The 19,128-nt window shown below is 51.1% G+C and overlaps 1 protein-coding gene across 4 annotated transcripts in view; it reads left to right on the forward strand.

The window, feature by feature from the left end:
* Positions 1 to 18,561, forward strand: part of LOC132808788 (dual specificity tyrosine-phosphorylation-regulated kinase 1A-like) — an 84,279-nt gene extending 65,718 nt beyond the window's left edge. For 3 of the 4 annotated variants that reach the window (XM_060822240.1, XM_060822239.1, XM_060822238.1), the window contains exons 10-11: positions 11,955 to 12,058; positions 16,719 to 18,561. In XM_060822240.1, coding sequence (XP_060678223.1) covers positions 11,955 to 12,058; positions 16,719 to 17,264 — 650 coding nt within the window. In that variant the 3' untranslated portion in view covers positions 17,265 to 18,561. The remainder of the gene's footprint in view (positions 1 to 11,954; positions 12,059 to 16,718) is intronic. The other variant, XM_060822241.1, reaches the window with a different exon arrangement.
* Positions 18,562 to 19,128: the final 567 nt, after the last annotated feature.

A 19,128-nucleotide genomic window follows, 5' to 3' on the forward strand; every position in this document is an offset into this window, starting at 1 on the left:
TATAGCACTGGGGTACAGTACTGGTGGGAGACAGGCCTGTCGCTCTATTACACTGGGGTACAGTACTGGTGGGGGACAGGTCTGTCACTGTAACGCGGGTACAGTACTGGTGGGGACAGGTCTGTCACTATAACACAGTGGAACAGCACTGGTGCAGACAGGGCTGTCGCTGTATAGCACTGGGGTACAGTACTGGTGGGGACAGGTCTGTCCCTGTATAACAATGGGGTACAAACCTGGTGGGGACAGGCCTGTCACTGGAACACGGGTACAGTACTGGTGGGGACAGGTCTGTCACTGTATAACACTGGGGTGCAGTACTGCTGGAGACAGGTCTGTCACTGTACAACACTGGGGTACAGTACTGGTGGGGACAGGTCTGTCGCTGTACAACACAGTGGAACTCTACAGGTAGCGACAGGGCTGTCGCTGTGTAGCACTAGTGAACAGTACTGGTGGGGACAGGTCTGTCACTGTATGCGACTGGGATACAGTACTGGTGGGGACAGGTCTGTCCCTGTATAACACTGGGGTACAGAACTGGTGGGGACAGGTCTGTCACTGTAACACGGGTACAGTACTGGTGGTGGCAGGTCTGTCACTATAACACAGTGGAACGGTACTGGTGCGGACAGGGCTGTCGCTGTATAGCACTGGGGTACAAACCTGGAGGGGACAGGCCTGTCACTGTAACACGGGTATAGTACTGGTGGGGACAGGTTTGTCACTATATAACACTGGGGTACAGTACTGGTGGGGACAGGTCTGTCACTGTATAACACTGGTGTACAGTACTGGTGGGGACAGGTCTGTCACTGTATAACACTGGGGTACACTACTGGTGGGGACCAGTCTGTCACTATATTACACTGGGGTACAGTACTGGTGGGGACAGGTCTGTCACTGTATATCACTGGGGTACAGTACTGGTGCGGACAAGTCTGTCCCTGTGTAACACTGTGATACAGTACTGGTGGGGACAGGTCTGTCCCTGTGTAGCACTGTGATACAGTACTGGTGGGGGCGGGTCTGTGTCTGTATAACACTGGGGTACAGTACTGGTGGGGACAGGACTGTCACTGTATAACACTGGGATACAGTACTGGTCGGATAGGTCTGTCACTGTATAACACTGGGGTACCGTATTGGTGGTAACACAGTGGGACAGTTGTGCTGGGAACACATCTATCCCAGTAAAAGACTGGGGTACAGTGCTGGTGGGGACAAGATCGTCTTTGTATAACACTAGGGTACGGTCCTGGAGGGGGCAGGTCTGATCCTGTACAACGTAATGGAACAATTCTTGTGGGGACAGGGCTGTCGCTGTATAGCATTGGGATACAGTAATGGTGGGTTCAGGTCTGTCCCTGTATAACACTGGGGTACAGAACTGGTGGGTTCAGGTCTGTCCCTGTATAACACTGGGGTGCAGAACTGGTGTGGACAGGTCTGTCCCTGTATAACACTGGGATACAGTACTGGTGGGTTCAGGTCTGTCCCTGTATAACACTGGGGTACAGTACTGGTGGGGACGGGTCTGTCCCTGTATAACACTGGGGTACAGTACTGGTGGGGCAGGTCTGTCCCTGTATAACACTGGGGTACAGTACTGGTGGGGCAGGTCTGTCCCTGTATAACACTGGGGTACAATACTGGTGGGGACAGGTCTGTCCCTGTATAACACAGTTGAACAGTACTGGTGGGGACAGGTCTGTCCCTATAGAACACTTGGGTACAGTACTGGTGTGGATAGGTACCTGTCACTGTATATCACTGGGTGCAGTGCAGGTGGGGATAGTTCTGTCACCGTTTTACACTGCAGTACAGTACTGGTTTGGACAGGTCTGTCGCAATATATCACTGGGGTACAGTACTGGTGGGGACAGGTCTGTCACTGTATAACACTGGGGTGCAGTACTGCTGGGGACAGGTCTGTCACTGTACAACAATGGGGTACAGTACTGGTGGGGACAGGTCTGTCGCTGTACAACACAGTGGAACTCTACAGGTAGCGACAGGGCTGTCGCTGTGTAGCACTAGTGAACAGTACTGGTGGGGACAGGTCTGTCACTGTATGCGACTGGGTTACAGTACTGATGGGGGCAGGGCTGTCGCTGTATTACACTGGGATACAGAACTGGTGGGGACAGGCCTGTCACTGTATAACACTGGGATACAGTACTGGTGCGGACCGGTCTGTCACTGTATAACACTGGGGTACAGAACTGGTGGGGACAGGTCTGTCACTGTAACACGGGTACAGTACTGGTGGTGGCATGTCTGTCACTGTATAACACTGGGGTACAGTACTGGTGGGGACAGGTCTGTCACTGTATAACACTGGGGTACAGTACTGGTGGGGACCAGTCTGTCACTATATTACACTGGGGTACAGTACTGCTGGGGACAGGTCTGTCACTGTATAACTCTGGGGTACAGTACTGGTGGGGACAGGTCTGTCGCTGTACAACACAGTGGAACAGTACAGGTAGCGACAGAGCTGTCGCTGTGTAGCACTAGTGAACAGTACTGGTGGGGACAGGTCTGTGTCTGTATAACACTGGGGTACAGTACTGGTGGGGACAGGACTGTCACTGTAAAACACTGGGGTACTGTACTGGTGGGGACAGGTCTGTCACTGTATAACACTGGGATACAGTACTGGTGGGGACCGGTCTGTCACTGTATAACACTGGGATACAGTACTGGTGGGGACCGGTCTGTCACTGTATAACACTGGGGTACAGAACTGGTGGGGACAGGTCTGTCCCTGTATAACACTGGGGTACAGTACTGGTGGGGACGGGTCTGTCCCTGTAAAACACTGGGGTACAAACCTGGTGGGGACAGGCCTGTCACTGTAACACGGGTACAGTACTGGTGGGGACAGGTCTGTCACTATAACACAGTGGAACAGTACTGGTGCGGACAGGGCTGTCACTGTATAGCACTGGGGTACAGTACTGGTGGGGACAGGTCTGTCACTGTCTAACACTGGGTATAGTACAGCTGGGGAGAGCGGTGCGATCTGTCGCTGTACAACACAGTGGAGCAGTACTGGTGGGGACAGGTCTGTCACTGTATAACGCTCGGGTACAGCACTGGTGGGAACAGGGCTGTCACTGTATGATACAGTGGAACTGTATTGGTGCAGACAGGGCTGTTGCTGTAAAGCACTGGGATACAGTACTGGTGGGGACAGGTCTGTCACTGTATATCACTGGGGTACAGTACTGGTGCGGACAGGTCTGTCCCTGTGTAACACTGTGATACAGTACTGGTGGGGACAGGTCTGTCCCTGTGTAGCACTGTGATACAGTACTGGTGGGGACCGGTCTGTGTCTGTATAACACTGGGGTATAGTACTGGTGGGGACAGGACTGTCACTGTATAACACTGGGATACAGTACTGGTCGGATAGGTCTGTCACTGTATAACACTGGGGTACCGTATTGGTGGTAACACAGTGGGACAGTTGTGCTGGGAACACATCTATCCCAGTAAAAGACTGGGGTACAGTGCTGGTGGGGACAAGATCGTCTTTGTATAACACTAGGGTACGGTCCTGGAAGGGGCAGGTCTGATCCTGTACAACGTAATGGAACAATTCTTGTGGGGACAGGGCTGTCGCTGTATAGCATTGGGATACAGTACTGGTGGGGACAGGTCTGTCCCTGTATAACACTGGGGTGCAGAACTGGTGGGGACAGGTCTGTCCCTGTATAACACTGGGGTACAATACTGGTGGGGACAGGTCTGTCACTGTATAACACTGGGGTACAGTACTGGTGGGGACAGGTCTGTCCCTGTATAACACTGGGGTACAGTACTGGTGGGGCAGGTCTGTCCCTGTATAACACTGGGGTACAATACTGGTGGGTTCAGGTCTGTCCCTGTATAACACTGGGGTACAGAACTGGTGGGGACAGGTCTGTCCCTGTATAACACTGGGGTACAGAACTGGTGGGGACAGGTCTGTCCCTGTATAACACTGGGGTACAGTACTGGTGGGGACAGGTCTGTCCCTGTATAACACTGGGGTACAATACTGGTGGGGACAGGTCTGTCCCTGTATAACACAGTTGAATAGTACTGGTGGGGACAGGTCTGTCCCTATAGAACACCATGGTACAGTACTGGTGTGGATAGGTACCTGTCACTGTATATCACTGGGTGCAGTGCAGGTGGGGATAGTTCTGTCACCGTTTTACACTGCAGTATAGTACTGGTTTGGACAGGTCTGTCGCAATATATCACTGGGGTACAGTACTGGTGGGGATAGGTCTGTCCCTGTAAAACACTGGGGTACTGTACTGGTGGGGACCGGTCTGTCGCTGTATAACACTGGGGTACAGTACTGGCGAGGACAGGTCTGTCCCTGGTATAACACTGGGGTGCATTACTGGTGGGGACAGGACTGTCACTGTACAACACTGGTGTACCATTCTGGTGGGGGACAGGTCTGTCATAGTATAACATTGGGGTACAGTACTGCTGGGGACAGGTCTATTCCAGTAACATACAGGGGTACAATACTGGCAGGGACAGGTCTGGTGGTAACACAGTGGGACAGTACTGCTGGGGACACGTCTATCCCAGTAAAACACTGGGTTTCAGTACTGGCAGGGACAGGTCTGGTGGTAACACAGTGGGACAGTACTGCTGGGGACACGTCTATCCCAGTAAAACACTGGGGTACAATACTGCTGGGGTCCGCACTGTCTTTGTATAACACGAGGGTATGGTACTGGTGGGGCTGGTCTGACCCTGTACAACATAGTGGAACAATTCTGGTGGGGACAGGCCTGTCACTGTATAGCACTGGGGTACAGTACTGGTGGGGACAGGTCTGTCACTGTATAACACTGGGATATAGTACTGGTGGGGACAGGTCTGTCACTGTATAACTCTGGGGTACAGTACAGGTAGCGACAGGTCTGTCACTGTACAACACTGGGGTACAGTACTGGTGGGGACAGGTCTGTCGCTGTATGCGACTGGATTACAGTACTGATGGGGGCAGGTCTGTCACTATAACACAGTGGAACAGTACTAGTGTGGACAGGGCTGTCGCTGTATAGCACTGGGGTTCAGTACGGGTAGGAGGGACAGGTCTGTCACTGTCTACCACTGGGGTACAGTACTGGTTGGGACAGGTCTGTCACTGTCTACCACTGGGGTACGGTACTGGTTGGGAGAGCGGTGTGATCTGTCGCTGTACAACACAATGGAGCGGTACTGTTGGGGACAGGGCTGTCACTGTATGATACAGTGGAACTGTACTGGTGCAGACAGGGCTGTTGCTGTAAAGCACTGGGGTACAGTACTGGTGGGGACAGGTCTGTCCCTGTGTAGCACTGTGATACAGTACTGGTGGGGACAGGTCTGTGTCTGTGTAGCACTGGGGTACAGTACTGGTGGGGACAGGTCTGTCCCTGTGTAGTACTGTGATACAGTACTGGTGGGGACGGGTCTGTGTCTGTATAACACTGGGGTACAGTACTGGTGGGGACAGGTCTGTCACTGTACATCACTGGGGTACAGTACAGGTGGGGCAGGTCTGTCCCTGTATAACACTGGGGTACAATACTGGTGGGGACAGGTCTGTCCCTGTATAACACTGGGATACAGTACTGGTGGTGACAGGTCTGTCCCTGTATAACACTGGGGTACAATACTGGTGGGGACAGGTCTGTCACTGTATAACACTGGGGTACAGTACTGGTGGGGACGGGTCTGTCCCTGTATAACACTGGGGTACAGTACTGGTGGGGCAGGTCTGTCCCTGTATAACACTGGGGTACAATACTGGTGGGGGCAGGTCTGTCCCTGTATAACACTGGGGTACAATACTGGTGGGGACAGGTCTGTCCCTGTATAACACAGTTGAATAGTACTGGTGGGGACAAGTCTGTCCCTATAGAACACCATGGTACAGTACTGGTGTGGATAGGTACCTGTCACTGTATATCACTGGGTGCAGTGCAGGTGGGGATAGTTCTGTCACCGTTTTACACTGCAGTACAGTACTGGTTTGGACAGGTCTGTCGCAATATATCACTGGGGTACAGTACTGGTGGGGATAGGTCTGTCCCTGTAAAACACTGGGGTACTGTACTGGTGGGGACCGGTCTGTCGCTGTATAACACTGGGGTACAGTACTGGCGAGGACAGGTCTGTCCCTGGTATAACACTGGGGTGCATTACTGGTGGGGACAGGACTGTCACTGTACAACACTGGTGTACCATTCTGGTGGGGGACAGGTCTGTCATAGTATAACACTGGGGTACAGTACTGCTGGGGACAGGTCTATTCCAGTAACATACAGGGGTACAATACTGGCAGGGACAGGTCTGGTGGTAACACAGTGGGACAGTACTGCTGGGGACACGTCTATCCCAGTAAAACACTGGGTTTCAGTACTGGCAGGGACAGGTCTGGTGGTAACACAGTGGGACAGTACTGCTGGGGACACGTCTATCCCAGTAAAACACTGGGGTACAATACTGCTGGGGTCCGCACTGTCTTTGTATATCACGAGGGTATGGTACTGGTGGGGCTGGTCTGACCCTGTACAACATAGTGGAACAATTCTGGTGGGGACAGGCCTGTCACTGTATAGCACTGGGGTACAGTACTGGTGGGGACAGGTCTGTCACTGTATAACACTGGGATATAGTACTGGTGGGGACAGGTCTGTCACTGTATAACACTGGGATATAGTACTGGTGGGGACAGGTCTGTCACTACAACAAAGTGGAACAGTACTAGTGCGGACAGGCCTGTTGCTGTATTGCACTGGGATACAGTACTGGTGGGGATAGGTCTGTCCCTGTAAAACACTGGGGTACAGTACTGGTGGGGACAGGTCTGTCACTGTATAACTCTGGGGTACAGTACAGGTAGCGACAGGTCTGTCACTGTACAACACTGGGGTACAGTACTGGTGGGGACAGGTCTGTCGCTGTATGCGACTGGATTACAGTACTGATGGGGGCAGGTCTGTCACTATAACACAGTGGAACAGTAGTAGTGTGGACAGGGCTGTCGCTGTATAGCACTGGGGTTCAGTACGGGTAGGAGGGACAGGTCTGTCACTGTCTACCTCTGGGGTACAGTACTGGTTGGGACAGGTCTGTCACTGTCTAACACTGGGGTACAGTACTGGTGGGGAGAGCGGTGTGATCTGTCGCTGTACAACACAGTGGAGCGGTACTGTTGGGGACAGGGCTGTCACTGTATGATACAGTGGAACTGTACTGGTGCAGACAGGGCTGTTGCTGTAAAGCACTGGGGTACAGTACTGGTGGGGACAGGTCTGTCACTGTATATCACTGGGGTAGAGTACTGGTGGGGACAGGTCTGTCCCTGTGTAGCACTGTGATACAGTACTGGTGGGGACAGGTCTGTGTCTGTGTAGCACTGGGGTACAGTACTGGTGGGGACAGGTCTGTTGTTGTGGTTCTGCTCGCTGAGCTGGAAGTTTTTGCTGCAAACGTTTCGTTCCCTGGCTAGGGAACATCATCAGTGCTGTTGGAGCCTCGTGTGAAGCGCTGCTTTGATGTTTCTTTGATGAATACTGGTGGGGACAGGCCTGTCACTGTAACACGGGTGCAGTACTGGTGGGGACAGGTCTGTCACTATAACACAGTGGAACAGTACTGGTGCGGACAGGGCTGTCGCTGTATAGCACTGGGGTACAGTACTGGTGGGGACAGGTCTGTCCCTGTATAACACTGGGGTACAAACCTGGAGGGGACAGGCCTGTCACTGTAACACGGGTATAGTACTGGTGGGGACAGGTCTGTCACTGTATAACACTGGGGTACAGTACTGGTGGGGACAGGTCTGTCACTGTATAACACCGGGGTACAGAACTGGTGCGGACAGGTCTGTGTCTGTGTAGCACTGGGATACAGTACTGGTGGGGACGGGTCTGTGTCTGTATAACACTGGGGTACAGTACTGGTGGGGACGGGTCTGTGTCTGTATAACACTGGGGTACAGTACTGGTGGGGACAGGTCTGTCCCTGTGTAGCACTGTGATACAGTACTGGTGGGGACGGGTCTGTGTCTGTATAACACTGGGGTACAGTACTGGTGGGGACAGGACTGTCACTGTATAACACTGGGGTACAGTACTGGTGGGGACAGGACTATCACTGTATAACACTGGGATACAGTACTGGTCGGATAGGTCTGTCACTGTATAACACTGGGGTACCGTATTGGTGGTAACACAGTGGGACAGTTGTGCTGGGAACACATCTATCCCAGTAAAACACTGGGGTACAGTGCTGGTGGGGACAAGATCGTCTTTGTATAACACTAGGGTACGGTCCTGGAGGGGGCAGGTCTGATCCTGTACAACGTAATGGAACAATTCTGGTGCGGACAGGGCTGTCGCTGTATAGCATTGGGATACAGTAATGGTGGGTTCAGGTCTGTCACTGTATAACACTGGGATACAGTACTGGTGGGGACAGGTCTGTCCCTGTATAACACTGGGGTACAGTACTGGTGGGGACAGGTCTGTCGCTGTACAACACAGTGGAACAGTACAGGTAGCGACAGAGCTGTCGCTGTGTAGCACTAGTGAACAGTACTGGTGGGGACAGGTCTGTCACTGTATGCGACTGGGTTACAGTACTGATGGGGGGCAGGTCTGTCACTATAACACAGTGGAACAGTACTAGTGTGGACAGGGCTGTTGCTGTATAGCACTGGGGTTCAGTACGGGTGGGAGGGACAGGTCTGACACTGTATAACACTGGGATACAGTACTGGTCGGGGCAGGTCTGTCACTGTCTAACACTGGGGTACAGTAATGGTGGGGACAGGTCTGTCCCTGTATAACACTGGGGTACAGAACTGGTGGGGACAGGTCTGTCCCTGTATAACACTGGGGTACAATACTGGTGGGGACAGGTCTGTCCCTGTATAACACAGTTGAACAGTACTGGTGGGGACAGGTCTGTCCCTATAGAACACTTGGGTACAGTTCTGGTGTGGATAGGTACCTGTCACTGTATATCACTGGGTGCAGTGCAGGTGGGGATAGTTCTGTCACCGTTTTACACTGCAGTACAGTACTGGTTTGGACAGGTCTGTCGCAATATATCACTGGGATACAGTACTGGTGGGGACAGGTCTGTCGCTGTATAACACTGGGGTACAGTACTGTTGGGGACAGGCCTGTCACTGTATAACACTGGGATACAGTACTGGTGGGGACGGGTCTGTCACTGTATAACACTGGGGTACAGTACTGATGGGGACAGGTCTGTCACTGTATAACACTGCGATACAGTACTGGTGGGGACACGTCTGTCACTGTATAACACTGGGGTACAGTACTGGTGGGGACAGGTCTGTCACTGTATAACACTGGGGTACAGTACTGGTGGGGACAGGTCTGTCACTGTATAACACTGGGGTACAGTACTGATGGGGACAGGTCTGTCACTGTATAACACTGGGGTACAGTACTGGTGGGGACAGGTCTGTCACTGTATAACACTGGGGTACAGTACTGGTGGGGACAGGTCTGTCACTGTGTAACACTGGGGTACAGTACTGGTGGGGACAGGTCTGTCACTGTATAACACTGGGGTACAGTACTGGTGGGGACAGGTCTGTCACTGTGTAACACTGGGGTTCAGTACTGGTGGGGACAGGTCTATCACTGTGTAACACTGGGGTACAATGCTGGTGGGGACAGGTCTGTCCCTGTATAACACTGGGGTACAGTACTAGTGGGGACAGATTCTGGATCAGTGGTGCTGGAAGAGCACAGCAGTTCAGGCAGCATCCAACGAGCAGTGAAGTTTAAGTTTCGGGCAAAAACCCTTCATCAGGAAGGGCTTTTGCCCGAAACGTCGATTTCGCTGCTCGTTGAATGCTGCCTGAACTGCTGCGCTCTTCCAGCACCACTGATCCAGAATCTGGTTTCCAGCATCTGCAGTCATTGTTTTTACCTTTTAACTAGTGGGAACAGGTCTGTCCCTGTATAACACTGGGGTACAGGACTGGTGGGGACAGGCCTGTCGCTATATAACAGTGGGCTACAATACTGGTGGGACAGGTCTGTCCCTGTATAACACTGGGGTACAGTACTGGTGGGGACCGGTGTGTCCCTGTATAACACTGGGGTACAGGACTGGTGGGGGACTGGTCTGGCACTGTATAACACCGGGGTACAGTATGGGTGGGGACAGGTCTGACCCTGTATAACACTTGGGTACAGTACTGGTGGGGACAGGTGTGTCACTGTATACGACTGGGGTACAGAACAGGTCTGTCAGTATAACGTAGTGGAACAGTTCTGGTGGGGACAGGTCTGTCACTGTATAACACTGGGGTACAGTACTGGTGGGGACAGATCTGTCACTGTATAACACTGGGGTACAGTACTGGTAGGCACAGGTCTGTCCCTGTTTTACACTGGGGTCCAGTCCTGGTGGGGACAGGTCTGTCACTGTATAACACTGGGGTACAGTACTGGCGAGGACAGGTCTGTCCCTGGTATAACACTGGGGTGCATTACTGGTGGGGACAGGACTGTCACTGTACAACACTGGTGTACCATTCTGGTGGGGGACAGGTCTGTCATAGTATAACACTGGGGTACAGTACTGCTGGGGACATGTCTATTCCAGTAAAATACAGGGGTACAATACTGGCAGGGACAGGTCTGGTGGTAACACAGTGGGACAGTACTGCTGGGGACACGTCTATCCCAGGAAAACACTGGGGTACAATACTGCTGGGGTCCGCACTGTCTTTGTATAACACGAGGGTATGGTACTGGAGGGGGCTGGTCTGACCCTGTACAACATAGTGGAACAATTCTGGTGGGGACAGGGCTGTCGCTGTATAACTCTGGGGTACAGTACTGGTGGGGACAGGTCTGTCCCTGTATAGCACTGGGGTACAGTACTGGTGGGGACAGGTCTGTCACTGTATAATACTGGGGTACAGTACTGGCGAGGACAGGTCTGTCCCTGGTATAACACTGGGGTACAGTACTGGTGGGGACAGGTCTGTCCCTGGTATAACACTGGGGTGCATTACTGGTGGGGACAGGACTGTCACTGTACAACACTGGTGTACCATTCTGGTGGGGGACAGGTCTGTCCCTGGTATAACACTGGGGTACAGTCCTGCTGGGGACAGGTCTATTCCAGTAAAATACTGGGTTTCAGTACTGGCAGGGACAGGTCTGGTGGTCACACAGTGGGACAGTACTGCTGGGGACACGTCTATCCCAGTAAAACACTGGGTTTCAGTACTGGCAGGGACAGGTCTGGTGGTCACACAGTGGGACAGTACTGCTGGGGACACGTCTATCCCAGTAAAACACTGGGGTACAATACTGCTGGGGTCCGCACTGTCTTTGTATAACACGAGGGTATGGTACTGGAGGGGGCTGGTCTGACCCTGTACAACATAGTGGAACAATTCTGGTGGGGACAGGGCTGTCACTGTATAACACTGGGGTACAGTACTGGTGGGGGACAGGTCTGTCACTGTATAACACTGGGGTACAGTACTGGTGGGGACAGGTCTGTCACTGTATAACACTGGGATGTAGTCCGGTGGTTTGGGTGTGTTACGTCTTGTGTGTTTTGGTTGTATAGTTGTCACACTGCACTGGTCCCCTATTGTTTAGTTGAATGCTGAGTTTTGATTGAGTTACCGGTTTCCCTTTGGGATTGTTGATCGACAGTGACGTGACAGTGGATTACGGTTTTCCTCCCCAGCCACTTGTACATTTTCTTTCACTTCCAGCTTTTTTTGTGGTGCCATTGTTGGCTGGATGTGCCGTATATTTGTGCTGTCTGTGTGTGCTCAGTTTTACTGTTTTATTGTCTCCTGTCTCTCCCTTGTGCTCCCCACGTGTACCTGCTCCTGGGCATCTCCTCTGCTAACCATTCACCGTTCCTACTCTCAGGTGGTTCCAGTGGGTCTTCAAGTGACAACCCGAATCAACGGTACACCAGCCGCTACTGCAATGGCACCGAAGCTCAAACAGACTATGAAATGCACAGTCCACAGGTACGGAATCTCCGAACCTCTCGGCTCAATCATGTAGCCTTCGAGCAGTGCATGGTGGGGGTTGAGTGGGTGGCTGTTGGGCCATTGCCAAGCTGGTCCCTTTACCAATCCCCGGCCTTCAGTGCCACACAGCATATCTGCCACAGTGAAGACTTGCCAGCAGTTTCCAACGTGCCCTTGGAGCCAGAAGCAGAGCAGAACAGAGAAGCCTGTGACAAACAATTCTCATCTTCCACAAGTTTCTGCCCTCCCACTCTCCCTCCCTCCCACTCTCCCTACCTTCCCACAGGTGCTATCTTTCAGATGTGACTCCGAATGGAAGCAGAGACAATGCACAGAGATCTTTCTTGAGTTGAACATTTTGAAGAGACAAAGTATTGGAGACCGTCTTTTCAGGGTCCTGGATCCCAGTGAACATCTATCTTCTTTTCATCTTGAGTGTAAATGCACTGATTCTGAATTGTGTTTGTCTTCATTCTGTGTGTCTGCTTATATATATGTTTATGCGAATCAACTTACGTTAATTAGTGTCTCTGTCTTAGTGTGTGTCTGTCTCCCTCACGATGTGCGTGTCTTTCTTACTTGTGTTTAATGTGTGTCTGTCTGTCTGTCTCTCTGTCTAGATTTTCATGTTTGTGCGTGTCTATATCTAGATGTACGTATATGTGTCTTTCTAGATGTACGTGTGTTTGTGCGTGTCTCTCTACCTGGATGTAGATGTGTGTGTTAGTTCCTGCTTGTTTGATTGCCTTCTCTCTCTCCCCCCTTCCCTCTGATCTTGACCTTTCTGCCTTCGTGTGTGTGTGTGTGTGTGTGTGTGTGTGTGTTAAATTTGTCTCCTCCTCCTCTTCATGCTGTGGGAAGTGGCTAACTCCCTGTGCCCAGTGTGCCAATGGTGATGGTGTGCTGTCCATGATGGCCAACTTCCTGCGGCTGTGTTTGAATTGCTGCATCCCTCAGTGTTTGGGGAGAGAGGGTTTGGAGTGTCTCTGCGGCTGAGATGGGAACATTCGAAAGCAATGCTTTCCATTCAGTCTTTCAACCCAGTCTGCATGCTCTCAGTTCCAGTGAGGTATGGCAGTAAGCCCCGCACCGTGGGAATACACATGCACTATCCACTGGGACTAACCACAAACAGGGCAATGAGCCTCATCCCTCCCCTCCCGATCTTCCTCGAATATCAGACAACATCCTCAGTGTGTAGATGAAGGTTTTTGCAGTTCCTGGCGTTCAGCTCCAGAACGGGACCAGTGGCTACCCCAAGTGTCTGCCACACACACCTTTTAAGACCGATTTGATACTGTGAAATTGGACAGCAAGCAGGTCAGAGTGCATGGGCTGAGAGGGCACTCGTGACAGAGTCAGCTCCCTGCCTTCCTCCAGTGTCTGTGCCTCCATTGCAGCCCGTTGGGCAGGCGTGCACACACACACACAGTCAGATTCAGGCACACAAACCTGCAAGCACACGATTGTCTGTGGTGTACACTGCTGGCTATGGGCCAGGTGCCAGGCAGCCGTTTTCCATACCCAGTGCAGTTAGCACTTACAGACTGACCCTGCTTGCTGCTTTTCCCTTGAGGTGAAATGATGACCTCATTGAGATCTCTAGCAGTATTCAGAGGAGTTGAGAAACTTTCTATCCTCTAGAAGGAGAGGAGATTCCAAAACAGGACCACTTGCAGTTCAACCTTGATCTGATTGAATAGGGGATCAGGCAGGAGGGCTGAATCACTATATTCCGTCCATTCCAGGAGACAAGCCATTACACCCCTCGTTGGACAATGCTCATACGTTAAATACAGGATACCCCCTCTCTCTAACCCAGGGGTCACTGGGCAGTGATCAGGAGCAGGAACCCTGGCTGATTTTTCCCCCCCTTCTCTCTCTCTAACCCAGGGATCACTGGGCAGTGATCAGGAGCAGGATCCCTGGCTGATTTCCCCCCTCTCTCTCTAACCCAGGGATCACTGGGCAGTGATCAGGAGCAGGATCCCTGGCTGATTTCCCCCCCACCTCTCTCTCTCTCTCTCTCTCTCTCTCTCTCTCTCTCTCACTCACACCCAGGGATCACTGGACAGTGATCAAGAGCAGGATCCCTGACTGATTTCCCACCTCTCTCTGTCTGTCTCTGTTCCATTTTGTCACTTTGCGATAGGAAGGATGTTATTAAACTGGAAAGAGTGCAGAAGAGATTTACAATGATGTTGTCAGGACTCAAGAGTCTGAGTTATAGGGAGAGGTTGGACTAACTTGGACTTCTTTCTTTAGAACATCGGGTACTGAGGGGGGATCTTACAGAAGTGTATAAGATCTTGAGAGGTATGGTTAGAACATAGAACATTACAGCGCAGTCTAGGCCCTTCGGCCCTCAATGTTGCACCGACCTGTGAAACCAATCTGAAGACCATCTAATCTACACTGTTCCATTATCATCCATGTGCCTATCCAATGATCATTTCAATGCCCTTAAAAGTTGGCGAGTTTACTACTGTTACAGACAGTGCGTTCTATGCCCCTACTACTCTGAGTAAAGAAACTACCTCTGATATCTGTCCTATATCTATCATCCCTCAATTTAAAGCTATGCCCCTCGTGCTAACCATCACCATCTGAGGAAAAAGGCTCTCCTGCCCACCCGATCTAACCCTCTGATGATCCTGTATGTCACCTCTCTACCACCTTCTCTCTAATGAGAACAGCCTCAAGTTCCTCAGCCTTTCCTCATAAGAGCTTCCCTCCTGACCAGGCAACATCCCGGTAAATCTCCTCTGCACCTTTTCCAAAGCTTCCACATCCTTCCTATAACGCGGTGACCAGAACTGTACACAATACTCCAAGTGCGACTGCACCAGAGTTTTGTACAGCTACAGCATGATCTCATGGCTCCGAAACTCAATCCCTCTCCCAATAAAAGCTAACACACCGTACGTCTTCCTAACAACCCTATCAATCTGGGTGGCAACTTTCAGGGGTCTATGTACATGGACACCGAGATCTTTCTGCCCATCTATACTACTAAGAATCTTACCATTAGCTGAGTACTCTGCATTCCTGTTACTCCTTCCAAAGTGGGTCACCTCACACTTTTCTACATTTGGAAACCTCTCATTTGCCATCTCTCAGCCCAGCTCTGCAGCTTTTCTATGTCCCACTGTAACCTACAACATCCTTCAGCACTATCCACAACCCCACCGACCTTAATGTCTTCCACAAATTTACTAACCCATCCTTCTACGCCCTCATCCAGTTCATTTATAAAAATGACAAACAGCAGTGGCCCCCAAACAGATCCTGGCAGTACCCCACTAATAACTGAACTCTAGGATGAACATTTCCCATCAACCACCACCCTCTGTCTTCTTTCAGCTCACCAATCTCTGACCCAAACCACGAAATCCCCCTCAATCCCAGGCCTCCGTATTTACTGCAATAGCCTACCGTGGGGAACCTTATCAAACACCTTCCTGAAATCCATATACACCACATCAACCACTACCCCCATCCACCTGTTTGGTCACTTTCTCAAAGAACTCAGTAAGGTTTGTGAGGCATGACCTACCCTTCACAAAACTGTGCTGACTATCTCTTATCAAATGATTCCTTTTAGATGATTATAAATCCTATCTCTTACAACCATTTCCAACACTTTACCCACAACTGAAGTAAGACTCACAGATCTATAATTACCAGGGTTGTCTCTACTCCCCTTCTTGAACAAGGGAACAACATTTGCTATCCTCCAGTCTGCTGGCACTATTCTTGTGGACAATGATGACATAAAGATCAAAGCCAAAGGCTCAGTAATCTCCTCCCAGGCTTCCCAGAGAATCCGAGGATAAATCCCATTTGGCCCAGGGGAGTTATCTATTTTCACACTTTGCAGAATTGCTACCAGCTCCTCCTTATGCACCTTTAACGTGTCTAGTCTAATAGCCTGTATCTCCGTATTCTCCTCAATAATGTTTTTATTGGTGTGTGAATAGTGTGACAGGGTGAATACACTCAGTCTTTTTCCCAGGGTTGGGAATTCAAGGACTAGAAGGTGTCCGTTTAAGGTTAGAGGGGAAAGAATAAAAGGGAACCTGAGGGTAATGGTTTGTACACACAGGGTGGGACACATATGGAATGAGGTGGGTTCATTAACAACATTTAAAAGCCATTTGGACAAATCCATGGATAGCAAAGGATTAGAAGGATAGGGGAGAAAGTGAGGACTGCAGATGTTCGAGTGTCAATGTCTAAAAGGGTGTTGCTGGAAAAGCACAGCAGGTCAGGCAGCTTCCGAGGAGCAGGAAGGTTGACATTTCAAGCATAAGCCCTTCATCAGGAATACCCGAAATGTTGACTGTCCTGCTCCTCAGAAGCTGCTTGACCTGTTCTGCTTTTCCAGCACCACCCTTTTAGACCTGGAAGGAGATGGACCAAGTGCAGGGAAATGGGGTTGGCATTGCTGGTTGTTTACGCTGGCCTGGACCGGCCTGTCTCCGTGCTGTAGGACTCGATGACTGTAACCGGGGATGAGTGGACAGTGATCAGGGAGCAGACACTCTGGTCCTGAGCTGAGGGCAGTGATTCCAAGCTGCCTGGGGCTGGGGGCCTGGCTCTGTGTCGGTGGACGGGGGTTTGTGAGTTCTGACGTTGCTGGTTTTTGTGTTTGCAGGTTCCACGGCCACCTTCCGTGCACCATCCACTGTGGCTGTGGAACAGTGGCCACGCTCCAGTCAGCAGCAGCAGCAGCAACCTGTACCCAGCACTGCCCCCTCACCCCGTCACTGGGCTACCACCACCACCACAGCAGCAGCAGCAGCACCTCCAAGGTAACGAGGAGCACCACCTGTACCGCCACGGGACTGCCAGAGTGCCAATGCCACTACAGCAGCGCCATTACCATCACCACCACCAACACCATCGCCAGCTGCTGCCTGGCTCCCCGACCCTGGCACCTGAGGCTGCCTCTTCAGCTCACGCCGCCTTCCTCCTCCTCTCTCCCCAGAGTCCGGACTCCACCCAGCGAGGACCTTCAGGCTTGCACCTTCGGACTAGGACCGCCTTACCTGGGCACGGCCTTTACCCTCCTGCAGTGCCACAGGGCCCTGACACTGAGAGCCCACCGAGGCCTCCGAACCAGCATCGCTACAGGCCCGAGCCAGACAGCACGCCCATGATGGGCTTCTGCCCACCACAAAGCTCCGCAGCCACGTCCTGATGATAACTTGACACAGACAGGAAGGAAAAATCTATATATTATATACAGACGGAAATTAATAAAAGCCATAACGTTGATCAAGTGCTGCATGGGTCAGGGGTGGGAGCGGGGTGGATCCCTGAGTATTTCATTGCAACTTTCTAATCTGAGCTCAACTGTAATTGTAAAATTGTTTTATTTATTTAATAGTCTGTGCCAGAGCTTCAAAGGGCTGTTTTGTTTTTTTATGAGCTTGAGGTAATGGTGGAGTTCTGATCTCAATGTCTCCAGGAGCAGTTTCCTTTTGCGTCTCCCTCACTCACTTCACCCCCAATATTTCTCTCTCTCTCTTCCCCCACCCCCCGTCTTCCCTCAGGCTCCAGCTCACTCCACCTTGTCCACGATCCTGCGCTTTAACACTCTGCCCCCATTTTCTGATTCCATTGTTAGTTTTGTAAATACTGATGTGAGGTGACCTGATTAACGTGGTAAAGAAAGAAAGACGAGCTTCTGGGATCCTTTCGCCTCCCTCTCCCTTCCTGAGTAATCAGCCAGCCAGAGTCTGCGCATTCTCTCTGTCCCTCATTCCACCTTGCCCTTCTGTTTGTCCCTTGCTCCCTGGTCTCTGTTTCCCCTCAGTCTTTCTATGGCCTTTCTTTTCTGTGAACCTCTCTGTGGCATATATTCCTCTTCCCGCACATTACACTGATTTCTGGTTCCTTTGGAAGAATCAATGTGGTGTACACGTGAGAGATCGGGGAGTTCCTGGTGTGACACATCTTGACTTGTCTGGAGACTGCTGAGTGTCACATTCTCTGTTTTCCCCCTTCCTTCCTAGTTTGAGGTGTGGGGGAAAAGTGGGGAAGACTTAGAATAACAATGTAGTGTTCAGTATTAATGGCACCCAGCCATCTCTGGTCTCTATTCCACACACACGGTTTGTGATTGTATCTGAGAAAAAGACTCTGGGAGAGATGGAGTTTCAAATTACAATAGGAGAGACGTGAGAAAGCATTAATTTCAGAGCATAGTGACAATTAGCTTGTCTTTTTTTTAATTTATTGCACCAAAGACTGTCTCGAGATATCATTGGGAAATGTCTGAAGAGGTGGGGAGGGTGGGGATGGGTTAATGTGTACAGGATTTTAGATTTGTCTTTTAAAATGTCTTTTTTTTCCCTAACACTTTGTTTTAAAAATATATAAAATTGCCAGTGATTGTATATCTTGTCAGCCATTGCTCATGGACCCAGTCCATCTGATTTGAGAGAACGTGTGACTGTGCTTGTGTGTCTGAGGCAGGCTGGCTATGTGTGTGTGACAGGGAGGGGTAGGGCAGTGTGTGTGGGTTGGGGGGGGGCGGTGGGGACAGTGTTAGAAAGTGAACATTTCTCAGAGACTGCACGAGTAAACATTGCCATCTGCACACCTCACTCCCGGTAAGTTCATTGCTTTAGTGGGTGCCAGTAACCCAGGGACAGCACTGCAGCTAACAGCAGCTGGGGCACCATGTGTCAGAGGGTCAGCACTGAGGGAGCGCCGCACTGACTGTCAGAATTGCCTGGCTGATTCGAAGGCTGGCTATTTATTTCGGATGATGTTGTAGAGACCAGAACAAATGAAGCACCCCTAATTGAAAGCAGTATTTTATTTTCACTTGTGAAAATGTTACATTTGTAAATATAGATTGGAGAGACTTGTCAAAAATTATCAGAGCTCCACTGTGTTCAGTTCAAATGATGTGTTTATTCGGACTCACCTGGCTCACAGTGTTCCTGTGGAAGCAGGTACTGTCCTTTCAGGTGCTCTGTTTCCACCCTGCTGCTGGAGGGCCTGGAGTGTGGCAACACCCCTCATCAATCTCTCACTGGCCTATAGTCCGATCC

Source organism: Hemiscyllium ocellatum, assembly GCF_020745735.1.
Source record: "Hemiscyllium ocellatum isolate sHemOce1 chromosome 38 unlocalized genomic scaffold, sHemOce1.pat.X.cur. SUPER_38_unloc_7, whole genome shotgun sequence".
Lineage (NCBI taxonomy): Eukaryota > Metazoa > Chordata > Chondrichthyes > Orectolobiformes > Hemiscylliidae > Hemiscyllium > Hemiscyllium ocellatum.